General features: G+C 39.4%; 1 protein-coding gene across 3 annotated transcripts; it reads right to left on the minus strand.

Moving 5' to 3' along the window:
- Nucleotides 1–200: 200 nt before the first annotated feature.
- On the minus strand, nucleotides 201–6,317 carry spata18 (spermatogenesis associated 18). 3 transcript variants are annotated; one of them, XM_081606573.1, is made up of 13 exons: nucleotides 6,150–6,316; nucleotides 5,822–5,986; nucleotides 4,389–4,494; nucleotides 4,174–4,289; nucleotides 3,929–4,047; nucleotides 3,738–3,833; nucleotides 3,499–3,633; nucleotides 2,383–2,614; nucleotides 2,070–2,228; nucleotides 1,073–1,248; nucleotides 782–905; nucleotides 568–636; nucleotides 201–343 (listed from the first exon to the last, which is right to left on the minus strand). In XM_081606573.1, exons 2-13 carry the CDS (start codon nucleotides 5,906–5,908, stop codon nucleotides 287–289), a joined length of 1,476 nt encoding a protein of 491 aa, XP_081462699.1. In that variant the 5' UTR covers nucleotides 5,909–5,986; nucleotides 6,150–6,316; the 3' UTR covers nucleotides 201–286. The 3 variants fall into 3 exon arrangements, with proteins under 3 accessions (XP_081462699.1, XP_008405707.1, XP_008405708.1); XM_008407485.3 differs by having other exon boundaries at nucleotides 5,822–6,029; nucleotides 6,150–6,315; XM_008407486.3 differs by lacking the exon at nucleotides 3,499–3,633 and having other exon boundaries at nucleotides 5,822–6,317.
- Between the last annotated feature and the right edge of the window lie 4,948 nt (nucleotides 6,318–11,265).

The raw sequence follows: 11,265 nt of genomic DNA on the forward strand, positions 1-11,265 counted from the left end.
CCTTGGAGACAAACAGGAAGCTGACAATGTCAATATGACTTTTGTGGATGCATCCAGAATACAATTTATTTAAAAAAAAAACTCTGCCAAAGTAAATATTGTCACAGTAGCTGCCTGGCTGGTTTTGCACCTCTGGTTGGTAATATAGTGTGAGATTATAACTCCTTATTTGGATGAAGCAGACCCAAACAACACAGAAATCAAATAAACAAATCCGTAAAAGTTTATTTCACGTACAGGAAGCACAGGTGGACTTCACTTTACTCTTGACCGATGAGGCGAGTGCTTACAGGTGTCTGGTAGAGAGGTGTCCAGGAGACAGGCTTCCTTTGTCACTAAATCTCTGTAAGATTAAACAAAAAATAAAAAAATGTGAGTGTTAAATCTGTATTTCCTATGAAGTGTTCAGTCACACATCCAAATTAAACTGGCACTTTTGTCTTAGAAAACATATCCTTAGAGCCACGTGTGAGCATGCATGTTAGAGATTAATTTATCAACAAATTTGCAAAGTTTGACCATAATCTTGTTGCTCGGTTGGAACTCTCAAATGTTATAAAGACTTACAACGCTGCGGGTCGGGCTGAGAGATCGGGAGCGTGCAGGGCTGGCACTTCTGCTCCTGTTTCTGCTCCACTGCAGAAAAAAAAAAAAAAAAAAACCCAGAAACATTCACACAAAACTGTACTGTTCAACTCTGCAAGAGCCACTTCTGTTTTCATCTCGGTTTCCAACATAATTATAAATTTTTAAACTACTACTACTACTGTGAATTATTTACCAGTGCGCCTCTTTTGGTCACGGCTTCGCCTTTAACAACTACCGTGCTTCCATCCATCAGAGCCGGCCACACGTAGTAGGCCACCAGAGGAGCGCTGAAGTCAGAGTCAAAGCTGCGACGATACCTGGAACACAGAAAGGGAGATGCGAGTCTCCATCATAGATAAACTGAGGGTGACACCTGCTGGTCGGAACGATGTACAACAGCGGTGGGCTGCAGGAAGATGAGGCCGACTGCAGTTAACTCTTCGCTTAGCTACACACATTCCCCAGAAATCTACATTATACTAACTTGGTATTGTTGAATAGTTCACCGCTGCTTCCATAGACCAAGTCAAGAGGTGTGTCCAGTGTTTGCATGGCAAAAGCCACCCTGCAGGTCTCTCTGATCAAGGGACAGATGAGTCTGAAGTCCACTTCTGGAGGGAAGGAGATCTGGGGGTTCTTGTTCATAGCAATGATTACATTCTAAGAGGAAAGCACAATAAGATACACAGTGTCCTATTTATATCTCTGCATGACATTCAAAACATTGGTATTGTTTAATCTCTGTAAGATTAAACAAAAAATAAAAAAATGTGAATGTTAAAGTCTGTATTTCCTATGAAGTGTTCAGTCACACATCCAAATTAAACTGGGACTTTTGTCTTAGAAAGCTAAGCAGGGCTTAGTCCATTTGAATGTAGCACTCTGTACTCTGATAGCAATGGATAACATGCAGATAAATATTATTGCCTTTAGATGTTACCCTATGTTTTTTCTTATTATTATTTATTAATGCTGAGGGATAGAGATGGATTACATACATGTAAAACGCCGTGATTGGCTGGAAAAACTTTTCTAGAAAAAAAAAACAAGTTCAGACCTATACACAATTGAGAGTTTATGTCAAGACTTGAAAATCGCTCTTCGGAGATGTCCTCCTTCCAAACTGACTGAGCTTAAGATGTACTCGGAGTAGCCGCAGGTTTCAGCAAATTAAATTGTAAACTTTTAAAAACCTCCTTAATGCCACCTTGGCTTGAATAAAACTGAAGGCAGAGAATCTATAAATATAGAGGATGTTTGGGGGGTTCTGCTGTATTACAAGTGGTAAAGACAAACATCGTCCAGCCATGATGCACTTACCCATGATTAGGGTTGCCACCTTTCAAAAATTAAAATAAGGGACCAGTGGCTATATATGTAAAAATTTGAGGCCTGTCACTAACACATTTAAGACGAATTCACTTTATTTTATATACATGAATTTCATACTTTTTAAGACAATCAAAATCATTTTCTCTTACACTGACACTGCACAGGACATCATAGAGGTCCAGGTTCCTAACAATGTAGTCCACAGCCGCGTCCTCGAGACTCTCCGGACCAAAGTGGGATGCGGACAACGTCTTTCTCACCTGCTGCTTGAACTGACGATAGGCCAGTTTTGCTTTTTGGAAGGACTCCTAAAACAGGGAAAACATACGGTATTCCTGTGGTGCAAAACACAACGACGCTACACAAAGTAGCAAGAGTGAGAAATATAGAATTTTGAATGTTGATACTGAGGTTGTGCGTTGCATTGTAATGTTCTGCTTATATTCACTGAAGGCTCTGTACCATCACAGCGATGAAGATGATTCTCTGGACCATCTCCAAGTCCGGGATGTAGCGCCGTAGGAGGCTCTGTGCGTCCAGACGCTCCATGGTGTACAAATCGCTAAAACGCGAGACGAGGCGTGCATGGCGTGAGGAGTTGGTCAGCTGGGCTCTGGTGGGTGACGTGCTCCTCAGCGGGCTGGCTGAGCGGCTCAGTAGGGGCAAAGGGCTCGGTGAGCGACTTCTAACCAACCTGAGAGGTGGAAACCAACACGGCAACTACACCTTGTGAAAACATTCACAATTTTTGAACATTTTCAACAATTTCTCATATAACCATGAATTGAAGTTTATGGCATTGGGATTTAATGTAATAGACAAACACAAAGACTGCAGATGACGCTAAAGATCCTTCCTGCTGGAAGGATCACCTTCCAACAGGATGACAACCCTAAACTCACAACCAGAGCTACAAGGTTCATATCCAAACATAATCATTAGTTAGGATGGATCAGTGATTGTGCAACGGTGGCAGACATACTCCAAAAAACTTGCAGATTAAGGGTGCATTCACATCAGCCCTGCTTAGTCCATGTTAATTGAACTGTAGCTCGTTTGCCTAGAAAGTCCGGTTTGTTTCGGGAGATGTGAATGCGCAATCAAACTCTGATCTGGGCCAAGAAAAACAAAGTCTGGTTCATCTAAAAACCTCGGTTGTGAACTCTGGAGCAGTTCGAATGCGTATGTGAACACCAAGAGGACCGGAGACCGCTCCAAAAGAAGTAGGAACTGGACTATGGTGCAGAGAATTCTGGGTATGTACAACCAAAACAAATGTGCAAGTCTAGCAAAATGGATTCTGGAGAGTTGAATATAAAATGCTCGCTACATTTTTCAGATTTTAAATTGCATAAAAAGGAATTGTAAAGCAATTCTTTTTTAACTGTATAGTATATACTACTTGTGTTACTCAGTCACTGAAAGTCCCAATAAAACAGGATGAATTTTCTGATTGTTTCGAGATCAAATGTGGAAAAATCTCAATGGGTGTGAATATTTATACAAGGCAGCTTATGTAGAACACCACTGCATGTTGGCGTGAGACGATTCAATGTTTGCACATCAGTAAGATGTTACCTCTCTTGCAGAATCATCTTCTCCGAGCTCAGATAACCTAACTCATCCTTCAGCAAGCGAATTTGCCGCTCATAGTCATGAACGGCCTCCTGCTTCCTCTTATACAAGTCCAACTGTTCATTTGTAGAAACCAAACTAAAACACAAAGTCAATATGTATGGGGAAAAAAAAATGTATCTCTCACAACATAACCGCGAAGCATGTGCAATGCCGTAATGCTTCTGAACTACATCACCCACTCCGCTTTCAGCTGTAAGATCTCATCCTCGGTGGCGAGCAGGGTGGTCGCCGACTTGCACTTTGTGTCGTCCAGCTTCTTCTGAGCCTCCTCGAGTCTGGTACACAAGGATGCATTTGCGTTCAAATGGTAAAATGTTCCATTTCCCCAAACAACTCTCTCAAATATAAAACGCATGATAATATGACTCACTCTGCAGTGACCGACTCCAGCTGGAGGCTGGTAGAGTTCAGCTGAGCTTCCATCTTTCTTATCTCGCTCTCATGGGACAAAGCGAGCTCCTTCATCTTTCTTTCCTTCTCTGCTGCATCCTGATGGCGACAAAATGGCTCGTCGTCAACGCAGCCGCAGAGCCACGATGCGATCACAACCGCTTGATCACGCGGTTGATTTTTAAGATGGCATTGTTAAACTGGAGGAAAGGCCAAAGGTCAAACCTGGAAGCGGTGCAGGCTGGTGTCGTCTGCGACGGAGGGCCTTGAAATGGGAAAACAGCTTCCAAGCCAAGGCAGAAAACGCGTTTTAAGAGTGTCCACTCCACCATAGTGACCACCTGATTCGTGACAAAAAATATCAGAGTCGTCTTTCAAAGATCAAATTGGATTTTTTTAAAAGAAATCTGCTTCCCGAGCAGTCACGACGCAAAGCTTACCCTCAGCTGCGGTAATGTTTAGGATGTTAAACAGCTGGCCTTGAATTTTGGCGGTGAGCTCGATCAGCTCACAACATCTGTTCACATTCTGATCACAGGAAAACACCTAGGTGAAAAAAAAAACACGTTTTAATTTATGACTTAACTAAATCAATGGCTGCTGTGTCTCAAGATGGAGCCTGTATGTCAATTCAATGAATTGAACTCAATTCAATGTTTTTTTTAAGTGTCTATGAAAACAAGGATGTTATTAGCACTGTTGTAGAAGATGACAGCTTTAGTTGAAACTAAAGCTCCATTTAATTTTTCTATTCGTGACCTAGCTACTGTTACCCTTGTAGCGCAACAGCTTCTACAGAAAGCTAGAAAAGAAGTCCCATCAGCTACTGGTCCATTCCCAGCTGGCTGAACAAAAAATTGAGTCGAAATATCTTATGATTCTGTGACTTTTTCCCTCTCAAAAGTCATGGACTGGAGCTTGTGATTGATTAATTTACTTTTTAAAAAATTTCTTTGCCAACCAATTTGGCAAATAATTAACACAATACTTACTGGTTCCGTTTAGTAGGTGGGATAGGTCAGTTACATAGGGGTAAAAAGTGTTAAACATGTTGTTTTTTTTCTTCAGTAATTATATTTCCAAAAACACAATGCCCCAGGAATCCACACAAACAAAGAAATCTATCTATAAATTAAGGTATGTTTTGCATGAATTGGTACATTTAGTGAATACATAAAGAAAGACATGTTCAAAAACGCATAAAAGATAATAAACCAGCTGAAACTTGTCAGTATTCAGAAAACATTCCTGATTAAAAACTGGTAATAAACTGTGTGGATTTAAGTACATTTATTTCCTGGAAGGGGATAACTAAAAAAAAAAAAAAGGACTAATATTTTTGTCCAGTTTGTTACTTCCTCGACTGATTTCCAACACCTTAAACCTCATGTCGTAAACATTTACATTTCTGTACAAAATTTCTGTACAAGAAATAAATAGAGGAATTATCTTAACAGCGAAAACATCTTTGGAACGGCCCGACCGTTGCCACGGCGATCAGCGTTCATGACAACCAAACTCTACAGAGAAATCAAAGTAAAAAAAAAAAAAGAAAAAGGAAAAAAAAAAGGCATTCATTTACTGTGATATGTAAAAACGTCATTTATTTAAAGGACTTTCACTTGTTACCTAAAATTAAGTACAAATTGTAAGCATACTTAATAAACACATATTCTTACTTTAACACATTTTCGACATGTTTCGTTAGAAGATGACGGTATTTTTGCTGTCATTTTTCGATGAAATCATATGCAAAAAGCACAATATTGTGTTGTGGGACAACGTTGGGTGAAATGAATATCCGGGCCAGGTAAAGAGCACCCGAAGTGCTGTGGTCAGATTTAGGTCGATCGTGACTTATTGATTAACTTACGTGGTAGTCTCTGTGCCAGTTCTCAAGCTTGTCCTGTAAGACGCTGAACGAAGACGCATTGGTCAATCTCCTTAAAATCTCAGCCATGTCCCGCTAAATCAACTAACTAATCCACGGAGGTCTGACGATTTGAAGGAGGAGGCGGAGGGCAGCAGCAGCGGGAGGCTTGTAGTAAAAACAACAACAACACTCCTACAGCTTTCTGCTCCTGTGATACACACACACACACACACACACACACACGCACACACACACACACACAAAGATGCCGAGTAGCGCCACTGGCAACCAGGCTAGAGGACCGGGGAACATATATACCCACACAGACCTGCTATGTAAAAACTCCTGCCGGACGATGCGGCCTCGGTTGTCGGTCCTCTACGGGTTCTGCGTCCGTGTGATGTCATACTGTCAAACGGAACCAAACCGCTGAAGAGCAGAACCTGGGGAAACACAAAACACGGGTGTAGATGGTTCTGCTTGGTGTATATCTATGTGGCTGAACTCGATCCAATCCGATTGCAACGCCCCACGGTACGACACACCGAGCTGAATTAATTGTACACTTACACCTAATTTGTTTCTGCTGCCATAACCTCTGGAGCGTTATTACAGCGAGGCAAATAAACTTAAGTAGCAGGCAGGAAAAAGCTAAGTAAGAGCAACAAAAAACTCAATTAAACACGAAGGAGAATGCGTTGACCTATTGCATCCTACTTAACAGTAAAATAGTAATAACTATGTGTGACGTAATTAATAGTGCATCGCAATTTAATTGATTACTATAAACATGTTATTTTATTCCATTCTCATTTTAGAGTTAGCCACTCTTTCATTTAATTGGATTTCATTATGAATGTCTTTGGCTGATGACTCTTCCATGAATTTGAGGTTAAAGGTCACTCCTGCTTATGATCAGTTATCAGGGGTGAAAGTAGTTTTAAATTCTTGGGGGTACTATGACAAAAGTATAAAGCACACAAAGAAGTAATTATATATATATATATATATATATATATATATATATATATATATATATATATATATATATATATATATATATATATAATTGCTTATATAATTGCGATAAAAGCTGTGTAGCTCTTGAATTACAAAGTGGAGCTGTATTTCCCTCCTCAGCCCACTGGCTGCAATGTCGACACGTTGAGATGCCGTGAGACCTAAATTCTGAACATAACCTTCCACATCGGGTTGATGAGGGTAACAGGTCCAGAAGGGAACCACAGACATCTCTCCCAGGCCAGACTAGACACACAGACCATCTTCATCAGTTCATTTTAAATCCTGAATCATATTCAAAAACAATCTAATTATTATTAATAATAATGTCACCAAAAGCTGCTACTGCTGCTCATAAGAGAGAAGCTACAATTCTTTTAAAAACAGATATAAACATTTGTTTACCATTTGGTTTAATAGTAAGAATACAAGAAAAGTGAAAAACCAACAGACTCATAACCAGTTTACAGGAAAGCATAGAAATGGACTCATTTATCTCCTTCCCGGCTATCAGCAATGTGGGCAGCTGACGCTGTGCTGCTGTTGGCATCGAGCTCTCAGTTACACAGAAAAAGCTGGAAGACATTACTTTCTGTCTATTGTTTACGTTTCCACACCGTACAGAACAAATGTGTTCGAGTGGGTCGTTTACAACCCATCAAATATGGAGCGGCAGCACCATTTCTTTGGGATCATCCTTTATTCTATTTCTATGCTAACGTGTAAAATTATTAAACCAAAATTATTTCTTTGTAGCTCTTCTCGAAGTAGGCAAAATTTCTTGTCACAATTTACAACAGCAGCAGCAGCAAATGTCTGTAAGTTACATTTAATTTTACTTTTAAGATATTTTTAAGTCAAGTATGATTCAAAATTTAAACCTGATATAATAATGAAAAATCCAACTTAAATTAATGGTTTTAATATACCATTGTCAATCTAAACTTAATATTTAACCATTAAGATAGTGATATTAGAAGACTGGACCCATCAAGAGAAATCGTCCTAGGGAACGATATCTAAAGAACAAACTTCCCCAGCTGGGGAAGTTTGCAGTGACAAGGAGACCGTTGAGTCTAAAAGCTCAACCTCTACTCTGATGAAAGCCGCATTAGAAGACCGGACCCATCAAGACTGATCTGTCCTAGGGAATGATTTGGCCAATCTTCCAAAAGAGCTAACTTTCCCGGCTGGAGACGTTTGCTCTGGAAAGAAGAGACCTGACTATCAAACCTTAACTTGTGTGCTGCAGAAAAGGGCAAAAGAAGAGAATATTTACAATGTTCAATCTCCCAAATAATCAGAATTTGCCGTCTGCAGAGCTTGCGATCAAAGAAGTTGATATCAGCACAAACCTGACGCTAGAAATTCTTGTTGTCCATCATCTTGACAGACAGCATGTTATCTGTCGCGCTCCCCCTGATTTTTAGTATGGCAGAGATCTTAGTCAGCATGTTTTTTCCCCCTGTGTTTTGGCATTGGATATTTGATTACCTCAGGAATGAGGAACAGTTTTGACAAACTACTTTCTGGTAGCAATTTAGAAAAAAGTAGCTCTCAAGACGAGTGCACTTTCTCTCGTTATGATCTTTTCGATGAGTTTCATTTTGATCCTTCCCCGGCTGGGGAAGTTTTCTGTGAAAAGGCGACAGCTGAGTCTGAATACTCAACTTCTACTTTGATGAGAATTGCATTAGAAGACAGGCCCCCTGAAGAGAGCACTGTCCAGGTAATGATTTGTCCAATCTTCCCTAGGAACAAACATGGATACAGAGATATGGATATGGATGAATATGTTAATGAACAGTGAAAAACTTGCGTAAAGTGTAAGGGAGTTGTAATTACAACTGTCCATCCATTTCATCCATCCATTTTCTTCCTCTTGGGTCAGGTCGTGGAGGTAGCAGCTTAAGAAGGGAGGTCCAGACTTTCCCCTCCCCAACCACTTGTTCCATGACCTTTGGGGGAATCCCGAGGCGTTCCCAGGCCAGCCGAGAGACACAGTCCCTCCAGCGTATCCTGGGTTTTCCCTGAGTTGGACTGGTTCAACTAACCAGTTCCCTGGTTAGTTGAACACCTAAAAAGGTGTTCCGGGCACCAGATACCAGGTGACTCTGGCATATGGTATTCTGACCAGATGCCAGAGTCACCTCAACTGGCTCCTCTTGACGTGAAGGAGCAGCAGCTCTACTCTGAGTCCCTCCCAGATGACCGAGCTCTTCATCCCATCTCTAAGGGAGAACCCAGACACCCTGCGGAGAAAACCCGCTTCGGCTCTTGGGACGTGGAATGTCCCAAGAGCCAAATAATTAATAATAATTAATTATTAATTAATTTAATTATATAACTATATTAATTAATAATCAAATTATTATTTAATAAATATTATTATTGTAATATATGTATTATAATATTTATAGTATTATTTATTATAAATAATATTTATGAGAACATAAATATTATTTATATTCTATATTCTATATATTATTATTTATATTATATAAATAATATATATTTATATATAATATAAATAATATATTTATATATAATAAACACTGTTTTTAACACAGTGTTTTGATCATTAATAAAGCACTGTACTATTATGATTAAAAACATAATATAACATAGTTATATTATAACAACATAACAATATTAATTTATAAGAACAAATTCTTGTTATTATTACTATTGTTTTTTATTAATAATAATAATAATAATAGTACTAATAATAAAACCCCCACAAAAAAATCTGAATATCCAGTCCATTACAGTCTTAACTTTTTATGGCTTGATGTTTATTTTGTGATTATTAATAAGTGATCAATGTGGTAGCTACTCCAGCTATTAGCTAATTAAACACCTGCTGTACTGATGATCTGTCAGAGTTGGTGTTTTAAGTCTTAAGCCTTTTATTTTCTAACTGAACTCAAACAGAATTCCACACCACATCTACATCTTAAGGTTGTTCAAAGTCAAGCTATCATAACTGAACTACTTCCCTCTACCTCCATATTTTTTTCTTAATTACCTTTTTCCTGAATATGTTTCAATATGTCTCAAGTGTTTTCAGTTTGAATAATTTCTTAACGCTGTGTTCCATAACACTTTCTGCTAGGGCAAACTACAAACTTACAGTGCATAGCTAGTGGTTATGAACTGATGTGGTAAATAGTAGTTATTTACAACGTACAGCTACAAGCTAAAGGGATGAGGGAAAATTATGGAGATACAGAGTCCAACCAAAGTGCAGCTAAAGCGGTGTAAAATTTAAAAAAATAAATTGAGCCTGAGCTAAAATTTGAGCTCTAACAAAAACTCTGATAAAGTAAAAACTTTAATCATTTTAGATATTTTCTATTTTCTCCCCAAACTTCTCCAATTGTATTTTTATAGATTTTACTTTGCATTCTTTTTTAATAAATTTACAATAATGCATAGAAGTCATTTAATAAATGGATTAAAGTCTAGTTAATCCTTTAAAGTTTAAACCAAACAAAGAAGCAAAGATGGAGAAGATGATTTTTTCCCCTGACACTTTTCACAGAACCTCACTAGAAACGACCTTGCCTTCTCCCTCCAGATGGTTAATCAAGAAATTCTTGTCCGAATCTGTTGAAATGTACCTGAGTAAACCAGAAAGCCTCCTCTTGTTGTCATGTGCAGGTGTGGAGGTGGGTGAAATGATTGAGCTTCAGCTGAGGTCAGCCATGCCAGAGAGTAGAAAACCAACCAAGGAGAGAATCCACAGTGTAGGTGTGAGCAAATATCAGAGTGTCAGGTGATTTGTTTAACGTTGTGCCTTCGTTTTCTTTGTCATGACGTGACGAGGCGATGGTGCTGACGGAGTGCCTGCCCTCCTAGCTGCTGCGCAGCGTCACTTTCCCCACATTCATGATTAACACACCGCAAACGTCTGAGGTTTATTTACGGTGTATGTGAACCAAAAAGCAGCAGCACATCTCGTCGCTGTCTGGATTATTATTGTCAGATTTAATATATTGATGCATTCGAGTCATAAAACACAGCTAGGTTTTTTTCTTTTAGTTTTTTTTTAATGGCTTGTGTTCAGGGATTTGTTTGCTGACGCACAGAGCAGGAATGTTTTATTTTGTATTTTTTTTAAATCCCTCAGCATTTGTATAAAAATCTAACTACTTGAGCTCGACACCTGATTGTCCAAACGTACGCCGGTGAGGTTCGTTCCTCGCACCGGCCTTTCAGAAACCGACATCTGGCCGCAGTCTCTGGGTGCTGAAGAGCAGCTCAGGGACATCCGTCAGTCTTAGTAAGCGGGTGGAGAGAACCAGTACCTGGGATGGAGCAAACAAACCAGGCACGTGCAGAGGGGGGGAAGCTGGGGGTACTTGAGCACCTGCCCCTTTTGCTACTTGCCCCCAAGTGCCCTTTTGGTCAAATTTTTTATT

This window comes from Poecilia reticulata, chromosome 4 (assembly GCF_904066995.2).
Source record: "Poecilia reticulata chromosome 4, P_reticulata-male-v2, whole genome shotgun sequence".
Lineage (NCBI taxonomy): Eukaryota > Metazoa > Chordata > Actinopteri > Cyprinodontiformes > Poeciliidae > Poecilia > Poecilia reticulata.